This window comes from Diadema antillarum, unplaced genomic scaffold, assembly GCF_040938485.1.
Source record: "Diadema antillarum isolate AM-2024a unplaced genomic scaffold, OU_Dant_1.0 seq00000837_RagTag, whole genome shotgun sequence".
NCBI classification, from domain to species: domain Eukaryota; kingdom Metazoa; phylum Echinodermata; class Echinoidea; order Diadematoida; family Diadematidae; genus Diadema; species Diadema antillarum.
This window is the reverse complement of record NW_027271713.1, coordinates 410,073-436,147: the sequence shown is the minus strand read 5'-3', so window position 1 is coordinate 436,147 and position 26,075 is coordinate 410,073. Positions and strand designations below refer to the sequence as shown.

General features: G+C 37.6%; 1 protein-coding gene across 10 annotated transcripts in view; it reads left to right on the top strand.

Annotated features, from left to right (window-relative positions):
* Positions 1-26,075, top strand: part of LOC139740142 (voltage-dependent calcium channel type A subunit alpha-1-like) — a 280,936-nt gene that overhangs the window by 129,604 nt on the left and 125,257 nt on the right. For 8 of the 10 annotated variants that reach the window (XM_071650722.1, XM_071650727.1, XM_071650721.1 and 5 more), the window contains 5 exons: positions 2,417-2,520; positions 11,134-11,306; positions 20,211-20,441; positions 21,568-21,680; positions 23,741-23,850. In XM_071650722.1, the coding sequence (XP_071506823.1) occupies positions 2,417-2,520; positions 11,134-11,306; positions 20,211-20,441; positions 21,568-21,680; positions 23,741-23,850 (731 nt within the window). The remainder of the gene's footprint in view (positions 1-2,416; positions 2,521-11,133; positions 11,307-20,210; positions 20,442-21,567; positions 21,681-23,740; positions 23,851-26,075) is intronic. The other 2 variants (XM_071650731.1, XM_071650725.1) reach the window with 1 other exon arrangement.

The window sequence follows — 26,075 nt, the reverse complement described above, 5'->3', positions numbered from 1 at the left end:
TAGGCCTGTGCATCATTTGTTTTATAAAATGGGCCCATAATTCATGAAGTTCAACCCTTTTTCCTATCATGCGTCTGGTACACCTACAACACTATACAAGGCTTGAACCATGCATGCATTCAGATTTTACTGGATGCATGGCTCAGTGTGGATCGGTACAAGTCAATGCATGATTATTGACCAATCAAATTGTATAGATTCTAAAGCCCATTTTATAATTGGATCTAAATAGAATTACAATTTTTTCAGCATAAAGAGATGTCAGGAAAATACTTTGCAGATCTATACCAACCATTGTAAGAGTAGAACAGAATCTACATAGTGAACATTGCATTAGCAATATGTACTGTCTGTCTGTTTAAATTGATGTGTGATTTTCACTGTGTATCTGACACAAATATGTAGCTACTCTTCACAAAAATGGAACATTGAGGCAATAGGCATATTTTTGTATTACTCTTTGCTGGAGGTTGGCTTTATAAGATCGCGGCAGTTCTCTGTGTAACATTTTATCCCTATGGAGTAAGCTGCTGTACAGTGTCCGATGATGATTTATTATGACAGATGTGAATAACAAGTGACATGCCATATAACTCACGTGTGTGGCGGGTGATCAGTTTTGGATGCGCATGCATTCCCGGGCACCTGACGGATAAAGCGCTGCCAGACAAAACATCGCGGCGCGAAAGTCGTCTGTGATGTTTTGTGCAGGCCGCCAGCACGTCACCCACTGCAGCAAATGACGACGGTTGAAAATGTCATCCCTGGATGTTGGAACAATGAACTGTCACTCAGCCCCGTCGTTAGGGCTCGGCAGAGAGGAGCAGGGACTCCAAGTACTTTAGCACTTGTGATCACAAGTTTCATGTTTCACAGTGTGTGCCCTAAATCAGACGTCGTAACCTGTAATAAAAATATAATGATGGTATCATCAAAAATGACGCGAAGACTGCAGACTACAGATCAATGCAAGATTGTCTCTTATGAAATGTCACTCAACAGGCATGGAAATGGTTACCCTGTGGTGTCTACAAATACCAAATCTGGCATTGTCCGTAAAGTTCCAGTGAATACTTGTGAGATTTCATTTTTCAAGGAAGGGATGATGAAGGCACATCAGTATATCCAGAGCCCTAGGTACTTCACCACATCAGAGCTAAAATTTGGGAATGCCATATTCCAAGAATGCATTAAAGTGCAACATGCTATAATCATCAGGCATGGGACTATACTCTTCCACACTGTCCCTTCTTCAGTGTACATCTGTACACCTTTTGTTTGTGTAAAAACCAGTCACCATGAAAGAGCTGTACTGGTATCCCCCACACCTCCCCCCCCCCCCCCCCCCTCCAGCTGTAGTATACATCAGCCATTATCGTAATATTCAAACTTCTCCCTCTTACCTAATCTTCCTATGGAAATAATGTGTATTAATCTGCTGTTCTGAGACCAAATATTGAAATTTGTGAGGCATTCTGGAGCAAGGGCCATCAGCACCAAGTCAAGGCAGATACAAGCACTCATTACCAGCACCTTTTGACAATGCTTATTCTTTTAAGCCTGTTTTACATCTTTTTATATCATTAAGATGCCAGAGGTAGTGCTGTGCTTTGACTAAACTTATGTGCAGGAATTAAACTTTTGTCTTTTCTGCCTGCTCTGTCCTTCTTGATTTGTATTTTGGCCCTGCCAGCAACAATGGATGCCTAGGACCACAATACCACCCAGCATTTAGAAATGTAACGTGAAAGACAATTTGGTCCGGATTCACAAAGATGGTATGAACAATCTTGTCCATGGTTTAAACCATGGACAAAGACCATTGGGCGCCAAGTGTCGCATGGAATACTTCGTTACGAAGTCAGTCATTTCATTAACGAAATTACCATTTCGTTTCGAATAACTAAATTATCATTTCGTTACAAAATAATCATTTCATCTTTAACGAAATGACAATTTCATTTCGAATAACGAAATTATCATTGCGTTACAAAATAGTCATTTCGTCAACGAAATGACTGATTTCGTAACAAAATATTCCATGCAACACTTAGCACCCCATGGTCTTTGTCCATGGTTTAAACCATGGACAAGATTGTACCACCTTCGTGAATACGGGCCTTTAAGTGTAAATTTAAAAAGAAAAATAAAAGCAAAGTGCTTTCAGGTAAACCATGTATCGTGTAATGCCAATGATAATGTTCCAGTGTTTAGATATTCCTCTTAATGCCTGTTTGTGTTGCAAGTCCGGCAAGCTTTGTGGTCATTTAGTGCAACTTTTGCGAACAAAACATGCATTGAATTTTTGATTGAATTCATTACTGAAAGGGGTTTCTTGGAACAAGAGTTGAACGTGTACTGTGAGTGGTTGCAGCATTGAGTGGTATTCATTATCCCGTTCTTTTTTTCTCGGCAGTGCAACGATGCAGACGGCCCCCTCTATGTGTGGATGTACTTCATTCCACTCATCATCCTGGGTTCATTTTTCATGCTCAACCTGGTTCTTGGAGTCCTCAGTGGGTATGTTCTGGACCTCTCTCCGCATTTTCATTCCTCCTCCTGCCCATCAAGCGCAAATAACCAGAAAGAACGTTTTTAGCCCCAAGATAGAATATGTCAGGTGTACCTTTAAACAGCCAGTTATTGAAATTCTTTGGACAGAATCTGACTACAGTTCAGTAATAATTGTTTGTCACACAAAATCTCAGAGTCTTAATTTGATTTTGTTAACCAGGAAACTCCCACTGCCATTCCCCCCCAACAAATCAAAAAAAAGAATCTCCAACTACATGAATTTTCAAGCTTTGATCAGCCAAAAAGCTGCCATTATCAAATTGATTGGTACCAATAATTTCTTTTAGTGCCATATATACCTTTGAATGGAAGATAAACCCTCATACTGGTATATAATCTATAATCATATCTGATATAAGTGGAACATGCAAAATTTCAAATGAGCTGAAAAAAAAATCTATGGTAATGATATGGTGACCTTTCTTAAGAAATGATGCTGGTGGTGAAAATGATTCTAGTAATGATGATGAAGATAGTGATTTGTATATCAGTACAATGATGGTGGTGATGGTTGCAGTGGTGCTAATGGTATGCTGATGAGCTGATGAGCTGATGAGCTGTGGCAATGATAATGATGATACTGAGGGTGACATTTCTAAAGTGACAGTTATGATGTTGATGGTGATGATTCACTCCAGATGTTCAATGCAGATGTGATTATGACTGTGATGGGGATGGTATTTCTGTGGATGTATAATTATATAAAACAAGTGTGTTCTTTTTAAACTATGGTATAGTGCACCACTGTATGTTGTGATATTTGCATGATGTTTACTATAAAAGTTTGCATATCATTCTTTTCAGACCGTGTGGCAAAATTCCCATTATGTTGCAACAGTAGTAGCCGTTGAAGATTGTCAAAAGATTGCAAGGTCAATCAAATCATGTTGCTATTAAATCGTTTTCATATCAACAGAATGTACCAAATGTAAGCAGCAGATAGTCCCACAAGTTAAACTAAAAATACATATTACACAACCGTCATATTATTGTATGATATACAAATGTAATGAATACAAGCATTCATTACACATTCAGAACAAGTGATTGGAATGATTTATTGTTTTTTTATTGTCCATTTTTTCTGAACATTTGTTTTGTTTGCATATAAGCATACAAAGAATACATAGGTACATACATAGAATACCTTCATACAAGACACTATAGTATTGATACATTGGAATGTAAGGGATATAGGAGGTTGTGATATGAATATCAAATCCAGAACTACATGACATTAGTGAACATATTTAGGTTTAGTATTGGTGAAGATAATCAGCTGAGGCATGCAAGCCCATTTCCACTAGCTTCTCTCACGATTGTACGAGATTGTTAGAAATGAGCCCCTATATGTTAGAGGGAACGTGACCAATTTTGCCACGTTCCATCTCCCAAAATCTGATTTGAGTGGATTTTTTTTTTTGACAGGTTCATATCATTAGCACCATGCATGTGTCATTCTATGGGTTCACAAATTTAAGTGTAATGCGAGGAAGCGAGCAAATCAGTTCGGTCAAAATGTGGCAGAAATTAAAATGCACAAAAAGCACCCCAAGATATATCTTGGTAGAGTGCTAGTCTGCAGATAGATGCAGAGACCAATTTTTATCGTTTTTGGCCATTTCCCCTCTCCTAAACGTTCGCCTCATGTGTGTCCTTGCCCAGACTTCCTCGCGCTGCTACTCAGCTGACGTAAGAACTCCCTTCCATTTCTGATAGCGGTGATTAGAGATGGGTAGATGTGAGGCCGATGGCAGAGGGAGAGATATAGCTCTAAGTGCATCAGATGGGGCTAAGAGCACTCGAGGTTATTGTGTGCCAGCTAGCTCCGCCAAACACCAACGGTCACGGAACCCTAGCTGCGCACAATGTGTCAGTACTCGTCAAGTGTATCTAATAAAGCTAAAAGGCGAGGGCTGCCTTTTCCATTGGAGCAGCTTGCGTGTGTGCATGCTTGCTGTCATGGCGGTAGTGACTACTTGCCTGTATTCTATATACCACACATGGCATTCCATACACCTCATGTATCTTCCTCTATCGCACACACTTAATCACACATATCTTTCACACAATATCACATATCTCGCACACACAGGATCATGTACTAGTATCTCACATAATAGATATCATTCATCTCACACATGCAGTATCACACAGCTCACATGCACAGTATCACATATCTTTGCACACACAGTATGCCACACATCTTACACACAGAGTATCACATATCCCACACAATGTCACATGATATCAGGCACACACAGTTATCTCACATGTCACACACAGCATCACATGTGTTTAAACACACAGAATCATACATTGCTTACACTCGCACAACACAGTTCACATCCCACAAGAGTATGCATTGTCATAATATGTCACAAACTCACAGTATCACACATTTCACAGTGTGAATACATCTCACACCCACAATATCACATCTGACACACACATCTTTCATTCACGATACCACACATCACATTACACACACAGTGTAATATATCTTGCACACATCATCACACTGCTGACACACACAATGTCATACATCACATCACACACATATACACACACTGTGTCATACATCTCACACAAGCTGAAAAGCACAGTTTCAAACACTTTGCATGCATAATATACATTTTTCTGTCGCACACATGGTATCACACTGTCACAGTATCGCACAGATCTCTCACAGTTTCACATCTCACTTAGACATGAACACCATTATGCATTTGTTTACACAGACAAACACAGTTTAACACACACACACAAGCAAACAACCACACAGAAAAATAGCTGATCACCAATATGGTATTAGTTCACCGTTAGGGCGACATCTGCACTCACATCACAAACCTTTCTCTACAGGTATGCATATATCTCAATCCAATAGCCATCTACCAACAGACATCATTTACCAAACATAAACCATATACTACTTTATCTCGCACATGGCTATAAAAAAATGCCCAGTTTTACCATTATATTACAGTCTTTACAGTTACTCTCGTCACACACAAATATATGTACTACCATTTTTTAAACATATTATTTACTACAGTCAAACCTGTCTTGGTAGCCACCTTTCTGTAGTGGCCACCTGCTGTATACGACCACTAAAAACAATTCCCTCCGACAGAAAAAGCATGCTAAAGAACCTGTCTATAGTGATCACCTGTCTATAACGGCCACTTTTTCATCTCCCTTGGGTGGCCACTACAGACAGGTTTGACTGTATTTGCGAGCTTATTCTATTTGTATGTGAAGACGAATACTTGGTAGGGACTTGCGCGAATGGTCAGGAAAAGTGGAATTTTTTTATTTGTTTACACTCCTTCAAATAGTATTTTAGGGGATTGACTGTTGACTAAAAAATGGTACCCCTCCCCCCACAAAAAAAAAATACCGAAAAGGTGCCCAAATTGGCTATTTATAACAGTAGGACAAAACAGAAATTGCAGCTCATGGTGTTTTTCTCCCTTTTTTTCATTCCAGTTTGAGTTAATATTGTAACTAATAGCAGCATTCGTGATGTAATGCTCAAGTGACTAGACAGTATTTCACAACTAGCTAGAAAATATTTCATAACCATTTGGACAACATTTCACAACTATCTAGATAACATTTCACAACTATCTAGATAATTTCACAACTAGCTAGACAATGTTTTACGACTATCATGAAATTATTTCACAGCTGGCTATAGACAACATTCCACACCGTGCAAGAAAATATTACACAACGAGCGAGAAAATATTTCACAAGTAGCAAAAAGATATTTCACAACTTGCCAGAATATATTTCACAACTAGATGAATAATCTTTCATGGTAGCATGCATATTTTCACCAATAACACCTATCCAGATAATTACCAGGGTTGTCAAAGGAGAAAAAAATAGTCGCATAGAAACTAATTGGTCTAGTCCATGTTACCAACCTTTCTCTCCCCCCCCCCCCCCCACCCAAAAAAAAGAGACCTTGTAATCTGACAGTCCACTGTTCAATCTTCCGCCCACCCCAAACCTTTCTCTGCCTACCCACCCACCCCAAACCCCTCCCACCCCCACCCCTCCCTCCCTTCTCCCCTCTCACCAACATGGTGCAATCACTGAGGCAGACATGTTTATTTTCTCATGTGCTGCAGTGGCTGGCAAGCTGTATCATTAGCTGCCAGTTAGTCTTATGCCAGACTTCTCCCCAGCCCACTTACAGACCCTAGTCACTTTAATATGGCAACTTCCCCCCCCCCCCCTCCTCACCCTGACCCCTTCTTGCAACATGATAGGCAGCACATTATTGCAAGGTTTGTAATCATCTGGGAGATAAACCTAGCCCTCCCCTCCCCCTCCTATGTCACAGTCTCAACTCTGGACCTCATGCATTTATGCAAGTTTCGGCATACATGTACTCTAACTGAAAGCACTTTCCCTCGCGATTTTGACCGAATAATGTTTTTTCGCAACGTGTGCGTGTATGTGTGTGTATGTGTGTGTGTGTCGGTATATGTATCCTGTGTGTGTGTGTGCATGTGTGGCTGCACCGCGGTAGAATTGAGTCTGGATTTAAGGAGACTAGAGAAGGGGCCCTGGTAAGGGTTTATGAATACTGCAAAGCAAAGCAGAGCATATCAAGCTTTTGCCTTCTGTAGAAAGCTTATTAGCATTATTGGCGTGTGCACCATTCGAACTGATGTATTCGAATTGATGGCTGGTTATCAATACATCCATATATTTTTTAGGGTTTCCTTTTTCTTTCCGTGTTTTATAATATTTGCAGCCTCTGAACCCTATATGAATGATATTCTGGCATACTCTAATGGACATAAGGGAAGGAAGGGGAGAAAAAAGTACAAGACATGGTTTCAATGAAAGAAGTTGCAATACAAACCACACTACGCTGCATGCCTCTACAGAAAGATATATGTGGTGACCTATATTTCTACATATCATAATTCATGCAGTGATGAGCAAGTGTTGAGGCAGACATATTGATTTGCACTCATCAGACTGCAAGTCTTTAAGCTGATATAAAAACATCTATTTGTGCATTAAGTGTCTGTTGTAAAAAGTAATTAAGATTACTGTGTGATGATAGAGACATTACTTCTATTTAACAGCCAAGAGTCATGCGCTGAACTAAGAAAGCTGGTTACAAGATTATTCAGCTATAAATCTATCCTAATTTGATAAGAGAAAAACAGAATATTAATTTTTACATTCTCACATGAAATGCACACTGTCGATAGTTTATTAGGCAGATTTGATATATACATTTATATGTATACTATATCTTATATATTATTGTTATAGAGGGCCCTTCATAAATCAGTTCCTTAACTTTACATTGGGTTTCCTGTGGACATAAAAACAGAAGTAATAGCTAAAAATGAATATACAAAGCTTATGACATATTAAAGAATAGAAAGGAATCCAGACATAGGGCATTCAAAGGAAAAAAATGCACTTGAACCATTCATCAATAGCCTAGATTTATTTGTGTGTGTACATGAAATTGTAACCCATGTGCCCAAATAAGAGCAGTGTCTCAAGGTGCCCTAGAAATTGTATTCATCCCGCAGACACAGACACACACCCACACACACACACATATGTGCATATCAACATAGATATAACATCATATAAACATACAAACATACATCTATATATCTGTCCATTTTATACATTATATGACTAGACATATGAGTTCATCTGTAACATTTAAATGTCAGTACATTATTTCACCAGTTCACTTCACTACTATCTCACTTACACACAACAAGGAATATTCTAGAAGTTATGATTGCATGATATTTCTCACCATTTTCTTTGGGGTTTTTTAGAAGCTTTAATTGAATATATCTCATCTTGAAAAGAATGGAGTTCACTCATTTTGTGATGAAACTCTTCATATTTTATTCATATGTATATATAAATACATGTAGAGATAGACAGACAAATACAGTAGATAGATAAAGATATGAACTAAGTGCGAATTCAAATGTATCTCTTTGATTGGTGTATTATTGCATTATGACATGACTGTTGATTTGTGGAAGCGAGTACCCCAGATGAACAGTGAGGCAGAAGGGAACATTGGTAGAAAGCAAAGCGATGTCAGTGTGTCAGTGTGTGTGTGTGTGTCTGTGTCTGTGTGTGTGCAAGCGACCAGGCGGCAGGCTGCGTCGTTAAAACCCGTCCACGCGCAGCGCGCCCCTCGCAGGAAGGTGCAACCGAAGGCCGCGGATAATGAGAATCAAATTGATCGATACCGGGAGAGGACACTCGCATGCGATTCCCGCCACAATGCAAACCAGTAATCAACCCCCGCCAACCGGTAGAGAGGATGTGTGTGGAGACTCATAGGGGGGAGAACTCTCTCCTCTTTCTGAATGTCAACTGCAATGAGCGGCATGGTGATTAACCAGCGCCAATTGCCAACCATGTGACACATGCATGACTTTCTCCTCCATCTGCGATTCCTCCCTTCTCCCTCAATGCCATCTTCTCTTCACTCGTTCTATCTCTCTCTCTCCCTCTCTCTCTCTCTCTCTCTCTCTCTCTCTCTCTTATCTCACATAGACATTACTGTTTTTTGGTGAGGGATGGTTTAATGTATATAGATTTATATATCACATGTTTGTGTATGTGTACCGGTATATATATATATATATGACTGTATGCATGTGTGTATTTGTACATTATAAGTAGTATATGCAAACATATATAAATATATATTACAAGAATATGTATATTACATATATTATAAATATATACTTCCATATATATTTGTATATGCACACATTGAATTGCATATCTCCCAATATATTTCTTTTTCTCAAGCCGTTGTCAGGGGGACAATAAAACAGAAGAAGCAGCATGCTTTAAAGCAGATAGAACACTTAACTATAAAAAGACCAAACACATCTCAGTTATTCAGTAGCATGTTCAACTCAAACACTAGCTACCATCTTTCTTATGGGGAAATTTATGGTTGCCTTTGTGTGTGCATGTGCTTGAGTACATTGTATGTGTGTATGTACGTGAATGTGTTTGTGGGTGGGGGAGGGTACATGTGTGTGTGTGGGGGGGGGGGTATGTGTATGTATCTGTGTGTGTGTGCGATAGAGAGAATGGTTTCTTTTTTTCGGTGAAACTGCTGGCTTAGCAAAAGTAAATAGCCTCTGCCTGACTTGCTTGGAGAATACCACGGTAGAATTACATTTTCCAATTCCATGCCTGAGAGACGGGAGTAATTTTGGCAAAATAGCTGGAGCAAATCTTTGTGCATGGAGCCCTCTTCTTTTTCGAATGCGCGAGCCATACTATTAATGTCAGCCAACCGCTTGCACGCTTCCCAGAGTCCATAAAGCACGAGGCACGGAGCTGTGTCGATTAAACCACTGTGCGTGCAATTTGTGCAATCTAAGCCAGATGTGGAATGATATTGCGCGGTATTGACTTTATTTGCAGAAGAGACATGAATTTACCGATCCATATGATACAGGAGAGTGGAGAAAACTATGACCCTGGTAGCATGGCAGTCAAACTCATTTATTTATCCTCGTTCCTCAATGCGTTCTGAGAACTCCGGCTCACTTTCATTCAAAAAAATTCATCTCTTGATCCTCTTTACTCACAAAACTCTTCTCGAGAAGGTTTCCTCCATTTTTTTCCCCCAACCTTGAGAATGTGAAAACATGTTTGGCATGTGTACTGATACTTCCGGAGAAGTGTTTGCCTCTGTAGAATTTCCCACTCCCTTGTTGGTTCTTGTAGTGCATCTAACTTTCCTTTTTCCATTTTTTATTACTTTGTTTGCGGAGTATTTCATTGAAGCTCAAGCCCATCAGTGTGTCTTGCTACACTGTGCTTTAGTGTGTGTATCATACATAATGACTGTGTGATTTATTTCATGCAAATAGTTGCCAATTTAGTGATTATATTTTATTTGTGTGTGTGTGTGTGTGTGATCTGCTTTGACTGGATATCCTCCGCAGAATTTCTTCCACATGTGATGTTTTTAGTTGGTCTGTCTCTTGCTTGACCTTTGGTGATGTTTAGCAAGAAAGGATCAGATGCAGTGAGGGATGACAATGAAGATGATGATGATGATGATGGCATTGGTGGTGGTTATGGTGATGATGATGATGTGAATAATTTTAGTGGAGACAGATGAAGATGATGACAACAATGGTGATGGTGATGATGATGATGATGATGATGACAGTGGATATGGCTATAGTGATGTGAATGTTTGTAGTGGTGACAGATGATGATGGTGATGATTTTGACGACGATGATGATGATGGTGATGATGATGATGATGATGATAGCAGTGGTAATGGTGATGGTGATGAAGGTGGTGATGATAATGGTGATGATGATGGTGGTGGTGGTAAAGATGATGATAAAAATGTGGGAACAATAATGTTGATGATTATGCTGATGCTGAGGTTATGATGATGATGTTGGTCTAGTATTGAAATTTGTGTTTGTTGTTGCTCCAGACCCAATCTATCTCTACTCATGAATCTTGTTTCCCACTGCTTAATTGTTTCACAGAGAGTTTGCCAAGGAGAGAGAGAGGGTGGAAAACCGGAGAGCGTTTCTCAAACTCCGGAGACAGCAGCAGATTGACAAGGAGCTGAACGGATACCTAGAGTGGATCTGTAAGGCCGAAGAGGTTATGCTGAATGACAAGTCCATCTCAGAGGAGGAGAGGGAAGCCATTGAAGGTAAAAAGCAATTCCCCTTCCCCTACCACCCCTTCTTTTAAAAATGGAACAGTCTAAGTATATACACCAGGGCACCATTTCATGAAAGTTGTCAGCCCTGACAAGTTGTGAGAGTCCGACAATTTCAGTAAAATCTTTGGTTTTGATTTGCTGAAAAACTCTGGCCACTGACTGTTGCTATGGTAATTTTTCAGAAACTGACAACTTGTCAGGGCTGACTAGTTTCACGAAACTGTGGCGAGAATACTGCAGCTGTACAGGGGAGCAGTATAAGTCAGAATTCCATGCACTAAGTTGAACTTAGTAACTAGTGACAGTTCTTCATTTGTTGTTGTCTTTGAATTTTTGTTATGCAAAGTCAGAAAGTCATCTCATTTAACTGTTTGTTATTTGTGTTGACAATATGTGTGCAGGAATAAGCCAGGGCTGTTAAGACATTCATGTATCACTTATGGATCAAATGTTGTGAGATGTATAACAGGAGACTTTTTTGCCATTTCAGGATTCTAACCATTGTATAATTCTGACAAAATAAAAATTCTTCTGTATCAAGAATCTCCTGTCAGTGAAAAGAAATATGAAAACAAGGTCTTTTTACAGAGGGGGAGTTAATTCCTTTTTGATTTTTGGAGAAGGTTTAGTTCTAAAATGTCTGAATGGATATACTTTCTGTGTTAATTGATGTACACTGTAATTGCAATTACTGTGTCTTATTGCATGCTGCTTGATGCTGTAGAGCACAGTTTTATTTTTTTTTTTATTATTCGCAAGCATGCTTTTGCACCTACGTCACTGTAACTCCTTGTCCACCCATACAACTGAACGTGAAATGATTTGTTTAATTTACTGCTTTCTGTCTTTGGAAGAATCAACCGAAACAAATTCACGTTTCCCTTTGTTATTTTATTTTTCCGTATCGCTCTGCATTCCCCAATGAGCAGCACGAAGGAGAGCCGCGGCCATGCGGCAGAAAGAACTGAGTAATGGCAAATCGCCCACGCCCGGTGTAGCTAATTACAGTCTAGGTGGAGTGCCCAATAAGATATTGTCACACGCGTGCCTCCTATAACATTTGTTGCACATCTAGCTCCCCATACCTAACATCTTGTGATTGGATGTGTTATTACAAGGCTGTAGGGGCCTTTTTTTTTTTAGAGACCCCTATGGCACCTCATATTATATCATCCGATGTGATATTGCACAATGGTTGATGTGTGTATCCACATGTAACACACACTCAAAATCTGTGTCTAACATAAGTCACTCGTGTGCCAGTGGGATGTCTTCATCCCAGTAAAAGTCACAAAACAGACAATACATCATCTGAGAAGTAGAAGGGCCTTTTGTTCTACTGACTACTCACACTTACTTCCTTATGCTTCTCACTTGATGTAATGACAACGTTTAGTACATGCTACTTCCCATTCCTAGGCACACCTTTGTAAAACAAAAATATAGAACACATCAGAACAAACATATCTTGTGACGAACATAATGTCATTAGTGTAAAACAGGACTCATTAAAACTTTTTGGGGTCAAAAGGTAGCTAATGATTTTAAGAGCTCTTTTGTGTATGGTGGTCAACACCAAAACAAAACAAAAAAACCAACATGATAATGATTTTAAAAAAAAATCAGACTGTAAAAAGACATCAAGACAAACCACCAATTTACAGGACCTAAGATTTAAGTGGGACAAACATTTGGAAATAGAACCCTCTAACCTGCATCCCTGCATGATTTCAAAGGGCGCATGTTAGTTATGGACACTTCCTTCATTACAGCTTACAACACAACCACATTAACAGTCACATCAATACATGTACATGTACAATCAAAGACAGATGTAACCTAATGCATTGACGTAATTATCAGGATTGACTATGTACGTCTGTGAGAAGCACATTACGGCCATAGTGTACGCACCTATATCCTCACTTGTATGGATACTAACATTTCTTTTTCCAGTACACCACGTCTGTCTAGTTTGTACAACTGTTGTTTGTGAATTGCACATATTTGCTGTGACTATGATATATTCTGTGTACAAATGATTCTGTTTTATCTCAGAGTCTAAAAAAAAAAAAAATCTCAGTTCAAGTTTTGATCTCTAAGTGACAATATGATATTATATTCCTCTCTTTTCCTCCTCAAATATTTAAACATGATGCTGCAGCACATAATTTAGTGTGTGTGTATGTGTGTGTGTTTGTGTGTGTGTTGTGTGTGTGTGTGTGTGTGTGTGTGTGTGTGTGTGTGTGTGTGTGTGTGTGTGTGTTTGCCGAGAGTGCTCAGTATTAGCAACAATTCACCAAGGTCGCAGGGATCGATCGCCATTTATCTACTCTGGTTGATGGGCGGGGGTTGGAAAGCGAGCTGTCAGAGTGCTCTAGTCCATCTCTGTAACTATCTCTTGCCCATAGGAACCTGACACCTGTTAGAATGTTCAGTTCATTTTTTGACTGCCTTCACTGGTTAACCCTCTTCCAACCACTGTCTCAAAATACCAATAGGCTTGTGTACAAACAAGTCACTAGTGATCCTTACAGAGTTAATAGCAAGCAAGACATATATCATATAGACAGAAGGATATATAGGTAAAGTGAGAGAAAGATATATATCTATATGTTATATACACAACATATGATTACTAGAAAACCTGCAAAGTTCTTTATCAAATAATAGCTTTGCTCATTGCCACTAATCATATAAAGTTGGATTAATGGTAATCATTGTAAATATGTACACATAAGAGTGTATGGGCCCACTTATCTTGTAAACAGTTTTATGGATACCTAATTATGCATCTGGTATTTTCATAACTATGTAGTATGTAATTTGAATCGAAACTGAACTGAGTAATCCTCTTCTATGTTTTCAGAAAGCCTAAGGTTTTATGTCTGTATTTCCAGTTTATCACGAAATACATGTATATGATTTTAAACCATTAAAAAAAGTTTAGATACTGACGAGTCAAAACATTGAAGGAGCAAAGTAAGATTATTTTTTTTTAAGTACACAGGAAAACAGAGAAACTGCTAGTAGATACATACACACATAAGCTCAGCATCAGAGTTTATTGCATGTTACTGATTGGAAAATAGTGTATGTCTATACAGAAAGTAACTAAAATGAAGAAATGTTTGTAAATGTTGCAGATACTCCAAAATATATTGATTATTAGCTATGCTTATAGAAATACAAGCCTGAACCATTTTCTTTCGCCCAGAACTATTTCTCACAGTTGTACGTTTGACCGTCCACTCAGTTGAGGATCAAAAGGTAATCAGTGACCTGTAGGAATTCACATGTGACATGAGACTTGTGTCATGTGACACAAAATTCATGTCATGTGACATGAAATCCACATCAAGTGTTTTGGAGGAGATGATGGCTACACCAAGGGCCAGTTTCATAAAACAGTTTGCAATGATCGCAACTTACAGTATCCGAGCTGTCACCTTAGTAGCCTGCAGGCAACAACCAATCAACTGCAAGGGTTTTGATTTTTATTTCCCTGTGGTATCTGTGGATGTTATTCATCACATTCATTATAGAGTGCATTAAGAAATAGGTCCAAGGATCAAAATGTTTGCTGAGACATACAGACACACACTAATATATACTTTTACACCCATACAAACCATGAACAAAAAAAAAAACAGTTTCTATAATGAATCAGAATAATAGTCCTTCCAAACTGCCTTTAATTGTCCATCATTAGTTTTGCAATGGATGTCGAATATTTTCTTCCCATTGTTACTATTGTGGCTGAAGGGACAAAGATGGTTGTAATTGTAAAATTCACACATTCGGGTCTTTGTCCCCCTTTTCACCAGTTATCACAGCTTTGCAGTGCTAAAGACAATGAACACTGAAGTTGTTTATGGCAGCATATTCTTATAGGGTAGAATGGTGTCTCTCTAAATCTTCTCCTATATGGGTTAGCAATAATGATATCAGCAAATGCCCACCAGCCAATATACAAGAAATATGCACCTATATTGTATAAGAAATTATCATATCACATGATATTGGGATTTGTATTAGTAAGTCACTATCTAATTTGCAATAGATTTTAGGTACTTTGAAATTGTTTTTTTTTTTTGCCCAACCATATCCAGAGTACATCAGCTATTCCATTTATATAATATGGAGTGTAGAATGGTGCCCCTGTTAGCATTTCAGTGGAGAAAGAAGAGAGAGAAGAACAAAAATGAAGGCAAATGGAAAAACCAAAAAGTGTGCAGAATAAAGAAAGAAGAGAGAGAAGAACAAAAATGAAGGCAAATGGAAAAACCAAAAAGTGTGCAGAATAAAGAAAGAGAGAGATGCTGAGTAAAAGAAAGAAGTAGTCTTTACATTATCGTTGAGAAAAAAGAAAAGTGTAATAGACAAAGAAAAGATATAGCAATGAAATCGAGGGAAAAGCAGCGATGTAGAAAGGAATACAGAGAGAAGAGAAAATCAAATCTTTAGAAGACAAAGATTTGCATTGAGCTGAGACCACATTATGTACATGGCTCGGTATTCTCAACATTGCTGCATATCTGTGGCGGTGATGAACATGCAGAGCCCTGCTAGCATGGCGTTTGCCCATATCCAAGTAGCCTCATATCGCTTAGCATAATACGCTTCCCTCGCTCACGAAAAGTGCCTGCCACCGACAGTAAGATGGGGGCACCGTTGACGGAGGAGCGGACACTTAGCAAACGCAGTCTCATCATGCACACAAGTCGTGCATTTGTTCTGTCGAGCGACCTTGTGCAGTGTGTATGCCATCTGCTGTCATGTCTGCATGTATACATGGGACTTCAGGCTCTGTCCATGCCCCTCTTTCCAACATAAAAACACATATCTTGGACTAACTACACATATACATGTTCAGATTTGGTTTTTTATGAATAATTTGTGATCCTGCAAAGCCTAACAAAAAAGAAAAGAAAAATAGTTTTTGGCTCACTGATTTTCATTCTCTTGTATTCAAACCCAGTGGGGATGGGCATTAATATGTTTTATGTTGTGCCTGAGGAAGAGAATGCCTTTTGCATAATTTTGTCCAATGTTCCTCCATGACCTGTTAGGAAGCCTGTCTATAAGATACTTTGTCAGGAGTTAGCATTGCATAGGCTATAAGATCCATAATGCACACACGTGTAATAATGGACTTACTTATCAGGATGCACAAATGAAGTATATTAATGAGGATAGAAACTGCTGCTTTACAGTTCATGGCAGTGATGTCATTCCACATGCCAAAAAGTGAACAAGAACATAAATTCAAGACTTAGATAATTTATGTCTTTATAGACACATAATTGCATAGAACCATAATGGCATTTCTGAGTTACATTCATGCAGCCGTTAAGAGTAAAATGTAGGTTTTCTATGAAATGTATTTGCAAAAGTGCATTTTTTTTCTGTTATTGTGTGTATTATGAAAATATAATATATTAATCGGCTGATTATTTACCTTCATTGTTTTCAAAGTGTTGGAAGAGAGTTTGTCAACAAATAGCCAAAAACATTTCTTTAGCATCATAGACATTTGATTGGTCCTCCAGTGTTTACTTGAACTAGAAGACAAAAAAAAATCATACTAATTTTTCAACAATGTATTTTGCTAATTTGCCAGAGAAAAAAAAAATTAGTTATTATAGCTCATATTCTGTAATTCTAATTTATATCTTGACCATATGTGACCGTGCACCTCAAAACGAACATAAAGTCACACACACTGATTTTGTGTGAGGACTGAAAATAAGTGAAATGGGTCAACCTAGCCCAACTTGACTTTTTCATATTTTCTGAAAGAGCGGATCTTCTTTTACATTATGCTAAAATTTAGTATCGTAAAACGGGCAGGAAAGTGTGTTTTTTTAGCAGTTTATCTCAAACATTTTTGGTAGAATAGTGTGATTAGGTGTGTCTTTAGAAACCCTTTTTCATTTCTGAAAAACCTTGTCCACACTCTTCACTTTCAACTCTAATAACTTTTGAAAGGATAGTGCTACTGCTTTGAAAGGTGGCATTGGTTATGGACAGAATGTGTTAATGAGGCATGCTAAATTTCAGTTTAATCTGATAATCCCTTCATTGTTGTTACTCTGGTGGTTTACTTCCTGTTTTTTGTCCCATTCATCACACAGCCAGCATGGTTTGGTATTAAAAGATTAAGCGCTTGAATAGACACTGTACTTCAGAGCCTCTTTTCTCAGTTCACACTTTTCCTGAGTTTGTGCTTTCTTTCCAATATTTAGATAGGTTAGGAGAGTCCATTTGATTTGAGTTATACATCATTTTAAAGCTTAAAGTCTGCTCTTTCAGAATATGGTCTTAACTGAAAATTCATGTCCGGAGACTTTTTGTTTGTTTTGAGGTTGCAGGGTCACATATTTGATCATGTTTATTCATTTGGGGTTTTTTTCAAATTGTAAAATCCAATCATGAAAAAAAAAGCAAAGTGTCGGGGAAAAATGTGAATACAAATTATCTATGGTTTTAACAGGGGGTGATGATGATAACAATAATAAGGTCTTCTTTATGTAGAGTAGCCTCTTACGTGTTGCCACTGCTCTACCAGTGGGACCTGCCGTTATTATTACCCTAGCATTGCCAGGTGCCCATCTATACACCTGGGTTGAGAGGGATGTGGTGGGTGAAAACATCTTGTCCAAGGACGTAAGCACTGGGCGGGAATCAAACTCGGGTCCTTTGATCGGGAGTCTGGAGTCTTATACACTATGCCACAGTGCTCCCACAGTGAGATGGCTCGAGTTCTGCTTGAATGATGACATAAAGAATTTTGTTCCCTTTCGGTTTCCTTTCTAATTTCTCATGAATGAGCTATACCTGTAAAAGTGTTCCATTGGTGTCAGCAATATTCTTGTTCACTCTCTCTCTTGCTTCACAAATATACACACATACAAACACATAGACACATGTGTACTTTACAATACTGTCAAACATATATTATACTGGTACACTTTGTAAGTTTTCCACTACTTAGCATCCCACTCAGAGATTGAAAAAGTTTCAAGATTCTATGGATTCAGCTCCATTAGTCTCACTTCCAATCAGGAAAAAACAAAAACAAAAACAAAAACATTTCTGACTGATACCAATTTTTTTTGGAAACAATTAACCCGTTGAGGATGAACCCCAAGTATACTCAGGCAGGTGTCTATTGGAAATGCTTGTTGTAGCAAAATCAGTCCATCCTCAACGGGTTAAAATGTACATGTAATGTATAATTATGTATTTGGAATATAATTGTTACCATTAAACTTGCAAATGAGAAGCCTGCCATTTTTGAGGGAGTATACACATTTTGCAAACAAATGTATGTTAAGAATTTTGTAAATTTAGACCACAGGAATGTATCTATCCTTCCATACATGAACCCACTTCAAATGCATAGTATGTGATTCAATGCTTGCTGTATCCTACCAGAAATCAAGGATAGTAGCGGTTGCAGTGTGTGTCCACAGTTACTGTATCAACCTTGTACAGTGTATATATGCGTGTGTGTTGATGGGTTTATGTATATTATACATAATTATTGAGTGTGTATCAGTGATTAGTGTCTCTATGCAGTTTTAATGAGTGTGTCCATAGATAGCAGATGTGTATTCCCTGAATGGTTGTCCTTTACATTTACATTGACCATTGACATGAAGAAATGATTAAAAAAATCACCCCAAACATATACACCTCCACACACCAATCATACACACATATCCAGGCACATACATGTGCAATACTCAGGCACATATACACACATAGCCAAAGATAAACACATAGCAACAACAAATACACATGCGCGCGCGCACACCAAAACATAATATACACTCACTGAAACATATATGTATACACACACACTGAAGCATACACACCCACACCGAAACATATACACACACACTGAAGCATATGTACACACACCACTGAAACATAATACACACACCCATATTATTTGTTCAACAACCAATTCAAGGATATGTCCAGACAGTCATGCTCTGACCTTTGCCGAAATATGTAGAATGCTCAGTTTATCAAATGTCAATATGTTCCCATAAGTGGAACATATTCTGTGCTTTATTGACATCCATCTGTTTTTATACACTGAGGCAATCAAAATAATATATGTTCCTCTTTTTATCAAATGCTCATATATGAAATGCCGTTGGATTTCGTCCTTGATGCATCTGTTGTCTGTGCCTTTGAATGCCGCGTATGTCATAAAGATTACCTCCGTTCATCTCATCTTTGTTTGCTTTCTCCCCCTTCTTTCTATTTTTACCACTTCACTCTCATGCTAATATTTACATTTTGGATATCCATTCCTATATTATTAACATTCATCTAACAATCATATTGGCTGCTTCTCTTTGGCAATTAACATATTCTTATTTCTGACTTTTTAAAAATGGGATAAAATTTAAATGGATACTTCTTTAATCTGGACTAATGTCTTTGTCTCTTCCTGTAAACGGTCTCACATCACCATTTTGATGTGATTCCACTTTCACTAAATCTTACTCTCCTAAACATGTCATTCTGATATATCTATCCCCTATATGTTTTCTACAATTTGCATGCAATCCATACTTCATTCCTCATTTGCTTAACATTTGGTGCTCTGAATAACCACCTCCCCCTCAAAAAAAAAAAAAAAATCCTTGGTGTGTAATAATGCGTGCTGATCTGTGTCTGGTTGTGTTGTATTTGCGTGTAAATTCTAACATCTCATTTTTTTTCTTCTTGCTGATACTGCCAAATTTCTGTCACTTCTTTTGGTGCATTAATCACATTTCTGTCACAACATGTATCCTGCATGCTGTCTCTTTCTTTCTCTCTTTTTTTTAAACATTTAATCTGAAATGACATTAATGGTGACACTAACAGACTCTAGTAAAGACTCCTCCACCTCATCTTCTAAAAAAGAGAAAAAGAAGAAGAAGCGGAAAAAGAAGTTCATGAGGCTGCGGAGGGCGGAGAAGCGTCTGCGATTCGGGATACGGCACGCCGTGAAGACACAGGCATTCTATTGGCTCGTCATCGTTCTCGTTTTCCTGAACACCATCTGTGTAGCGATAGAGCACTACCAGCAACCGGCTTACCTAGACTCCTTCTTATGTAAGTCTGCATTTCTGGAAGGTTACGATATTCATTGGGATATTCATTGAGATAATAGCAGCCTATACATGAAGTTATGTGAGCATCTCAAGACCTTTTGCAATAACCATAACAAAAACTTCAAATTATGTATTTTTGAATCAAGCCATTCCAGATGTTGTATTGTTAGATCTTAGACACAGGACCGTGATCCATTTCTCAGTATTACATGCTTTTACTGAAGTCGGTGTTTAGAGAAATTGCAATCGTTCAAGTGTCACGTTTGTTGCAAGCGAAATATTGCATACAGAAAGAATAGCCAGCAATATATGATTGCTGGTTGCCATGGATACTCAGATGAGTGATCACCATCATGTGAGGATAACATCTTTTCTTTTTTTCTTTAAAGCTGACACAAATTGATCCCCATGTGCAGTAATAAACATTGCAAATCCTAAAATACTTCCGATAAGTATGACATCGGGATGCCTCTCGCATTGTTCGGGAAAATTTGATTGCCAATCATTATGGGGGTCAAAAGTGCAGATGCACAGTCATGCCCAATCAATACATTTGATTGCTCTCCTTGGATGTACATATTTACTGACACACTCAAGCAATCACTCTCTCTATCTTTCTCTCACTCTCTATTTCTCTTTCTATCTCTGTCTCTGTCTTTCTGTCTTTCTCTCTATCTATCTATATTTCTATCTAAACCATCTACCTCTCTATCTATCTACTCTGTGTATATATTTATCTACCTCTCTATCTATCTTCTATGTATATTTACGTTTTTATATATCAAACTATCTACCTACCTATCTATCTACCTATCTATCTATTTATTTATTTATCTATCTATCTATCCATCTATCTATCTATCTATATATATATATATCTGTCTATACAATGTATATATGTATCTATATGTCTGTCTATCTTACTATCTACTTCTTTATCTATCTATCTATCTATCTACCTCTCTATCTATCTATCTATCTACCTATCTATCTATCTATCTATCTATCTATCTATCTATCTATCTCTCTATCTATTTATCTATCTATCTATCTATCTATCTATCTATTTGTCTGTCTATTCTGTCTATATATTCATCTATCTATCCATCTATCTTTCTCCCATCCAGATTATGCAGAAATTGTGTTCCTATGTATCTTCATAATGGAAATGCTAATAAAGATGTACGGTATGGGGCCTCGAGTGTACTTCCAGTCTGCTTTCAACAAATTTGACTGCCTTGTAAGTATAACGCATTTCAGATGGTGTCTGCACTAGAAGACTTTCACTGCCAAATGGGCTTAGCTCCATTTCTAAACTCTTTAAAGTAAGTCCACATCAGATAGAACGAAATAATTTTCCAGTGGTATTTCACTTGTGACATGACAAGGAATTCACAATGAAAAATATGTAATAGTTTCTCATTATTTTCTTTGCTTCTTAGCAGCTTTAATAGCAATTATCTCAATCTCAATATATAAAAATTGGAGTTAGCTTACTTTGTGATCAAAGTCATCATATACATTGCATTACAGACTTACACAGCTTGGCCTGGAACGTGTACACTAGTGACTATTCAATGTTTTGCTTTATCATATTTTATTCATGTGTCCATAGCTTTTGTTATTCTATTCCTATTTCCTCAGTTGTAACTGTTTTTTGTTTGTTTGTTTTTTTTTTTTTGGGGGGGGATAGAGAAAGAGAAAATCCATTATGAAATAAATGTCTAATTACCAGAGCCAGATTTTATGAAGACAATTTGAAGAGACTATTTAATTGCAAAATGTGTTAAAGGCCATTATCATAACATTCTAATGTAAGTTCACCATCAGATGGAGCACAATAAAACTTTTTCAATGATTCATCATCACTTGTTGCATAACATTACACCAAGGAATATTTCCTTGAGTTATAATGAAAAATATTTCATACTTTTTAACTTATTTATCATATATCATTTCCATTTTTTTAGCAGGTGTAATTGCACATATCTCAAATTAGCCAGAATGGAGTTACATGTAACTCATTTGTGATGAAACTCTTCATTTGATAACATTCAGAATGATTATAACATGCAATATGGGATGACATAGTCGGGGAAAGTTTAAAACTGTGTCTGTTACTCTTCCATGTTGGGTTTGTTGTCTTCTTTTAATGAACAAAGAGAAATGCATAGGTGTAGCACATTTCACTTGGCATATAATTAGGTGTATTCTCTCCAAACCTCCCTTTTCGTGCTAGATATACATTATACCACTTTCAGTACCCAGCTATAAAGGGTGTGTACAGTTCTGGTCGAGGTGAGAACTTTTAGCTTTTAACGTTTTGCGAGATATTCAGAAACCACTCTATGAAATGTCAAAGAGCATGCAATTTTAAGGGGTATCAAAAGTTTATTTGATGAAAATTGGTTTTGAAATGGCTGAGATATCCAAAAACAAGGTGAAACAAAGATATCCTAATAAAAGGCGTGGCCTGTCGCCTTTTGTCATTATCACTTTTTTGGATATCTCAGCCATTTGAAAACCAATTTTGATCAAATAAACGTTGAATCCTTCTTAAAATTACATGCTCTTTCATATTTCATGAGCGGTTTCTCATTATCTCACTTTTATAGGAATGGTCAAAACACAAATCCCCACCTCAACCGGCACTGTACAGTCCCTTAGGGCTGATGAGAACGCTCACCACAACTTTCCCCACATACTTCTGCCGAATGTATGAAATAATGATTACATGTTTCAAAGAATGAATGATCCACTGAAGTGAGAGACAGTTGGTGGAGAAAATAAAGGAAAATAAGTTGTGTATGATTATCTTCAAAACTTAAAAGTATTGTTCACCATTGGGAGCAGTGATTTAAAAATGTTCGAGTTATCACATTTGATGCATATGTGTAGGTCAGTTGTATCACAGAACATCTTACCACGTAAAAATTTTGCAATAAAGCCTAAAATATAAGGAGATGTCACTATTTTCTCAATAAACCATAACTGTAGACGATTTATTGTAGAAATAATTTTATTAAACTATTGTTCGCATTTTGTATATTTAACAATACTTAACATTGATTATACTGATTAACATTTTTACGTTGGTCGTTTCTATCCGTAACTCACATTTAAGAACTATTTTGAAGCACTAAAATTGGGTTTTGTTTCATCTGCAAATGGTAAATAATGCCTTTAATAGAACTACTGAAATAAATGCAGACAAAATGTTAAAAACTAAATTGAATGAAGAGTGTGTCTTGGTGGACGATTCCATTTGTGGTCATGTTTTATTTTTCTACCTCATTACAGGTTATATTAGCGAGCTTGTTTGAAGTGATATGGACAAATTATAAAGGCGGATCATTTGGCCTCAGCGTGCTCCGAGCGCTGAGGTTACTGAGGATATTCAAAGTAACAAGGTAAGACAAGATGCTGTTTGTGACACATTCTTTATTTGTTATGATATTATATGTAAATGAATTTTATTCAGTGTCATTGAAATGGCTTCCAAATGTATTCTGATTGGATGCTTTTTTGTTGTTGATGAATTTGAATTATAATCTCTGTCAAGAGATAAAGATGGATTTGTTACAGTTTGTTGTGCGTGCATACATCACCTTGATTTCACATCTTTCCTTGTAGGATTGCTTTCATCAAGGGAAGCTACCATTTGCTATTTTGCTGCAACATTCCTGGCAAAGTTTCATCAAACTTTACACATAAAAATAGGTGTACAGGCAGAGGAGAAAAATGTGACTTGGCACAACTAATCAAATTTTATGTCAAAAAACTACCGCTGTGACATGTTACTCATTTTATTAGGCCAGATCACAAATGAATGTTTGAACATTGAGTCCAGGGAGCATTCTTTCAATTCAACCCTCTAGGAAAGCAAGTTAATGAACACCATCATATTGACAGGGACCACCATAAACCTGTGTAAACTGAGAGCTGGTCGAGAAAGGGTTAAGGCATTTTGTATCTGTGTTGGGTTGTTTAGTTACAGATAATTTATTGCTTGTTGTATAATTATCTGGTGGATGTCTAATTTTCATCAACTCTGTGGAGCACTGTTTTTTTTCTCCCTCTCGTAAGGGGGCATAAACCTTCATTCCTGTTCTTAAAACAATCTTCAATTTTTGAAGCTGGCATAACATGTATAACTCACTGATGGCATTCACTGATTACATCTGGCCGGTCTACCATTACAATAGATATTACATTCTTTCATATCTTATGCTGAAGTATCTTTGACATTACCCAAAGATTTTCTTTCATTTGTAAAGTCACTATTGAAATATATCTGTTTGCATATCAAATTTTGAAATGCAAGGTATAAAACCTGTGGATGCCGGTGACTGACCATTTTTGAACAAATGATTGGGTATCCTGGAATGTTGTGAATATTGCTTTGGAAAATGGTAGAAAATGTTTGGAAATTGTTCATACTGGATAATCACATGTGTGGAAAAGATTTTGCCAAAAGAAATTCAGTGTTGGTCTTGTTTAACAAACCCTCAAAACTCGCTAAGGATTTAGCAGATTTTCATAGGGATGTAGCACTGGAGCAACACTTACATTGACATACAGAGCAATTTTTAGATCATATTTCTCTGTTATTTAAAGCCTCATTTGTCCATTTCTTTTTGCTGTTGAGCTTTTCGTGAGGACTATTTATTAATCTTGTAATAAGTGCGCCTCTTTAATAGTAGCTTGATGCTGTCATCTGTATTGTTGATCTACCTCCCCCCTCTCTCTTTTTGCCTTTCTATATAATATCTCTATCTCTCTTCATCTATCTGTCTATCTATCTACCTGTCTACCTATCTGTCTATCTATCTATCTATCTATCTATCTATCTATCTATCTATCTATCTATCTATCTATTTGCTTACTTGTATATTCATATCTGCTTATGTTTGGGAGTATATGATCTCTACTTTCTTTGCCTTTTCATTCCATTTTCTTGTGATCCTTCTTTGTGTTGTCTTTTGTGTCATTTCACTCTGTTCTGTCTGCTCATAATTTCTCTTTTCCTCTCAATATCTCCCTTTATATCTTTCTCCCTCTCAATTTTTCCCTTCATCTCTCTTCCTCTCTCTGCCTTCCCTCTTCCCTTTCCACTCTCATCAATGTTTGATGGGACATGCCCGGCTGCACATTTCCGCTTGTTGCCCACTCCATGTAAAATGCATGAAAAGCCCCATGGTGTGGAGTTAGCGGGAGCTCTTCAGCACGGGACGTACGATATATTCTACTCTACAGCCCTTCAATTCCACCCCCCCCCCCACCACCACTTCCATTATCATAATGGTGGTGTAGGCAGCTCATCCATAGCTATGCATGGCTTGTACTTGTACAACACATCGAGGCCAGGCAGACTAACAAACACACACAAAAAAACCAACAATAACAACAACAACAAACAGAAATAGATGGGGGGACATATGTGTAGAGATAAAAAGGGGGTCGGCTGTTCGTTTCTGCCTTTCTCGACAGACAAGAGGGGCGAATTTCATACCAGCAATATGCCTAATGGAATTTTCAATTGCGGCAGCTCATTTGGATGGTCCATTTTTAATTAGTATGCACATCTCATCCTTTCTATCTCCCTCTTTCCCTCCCTTGCCCTCTCTCCCTCCCT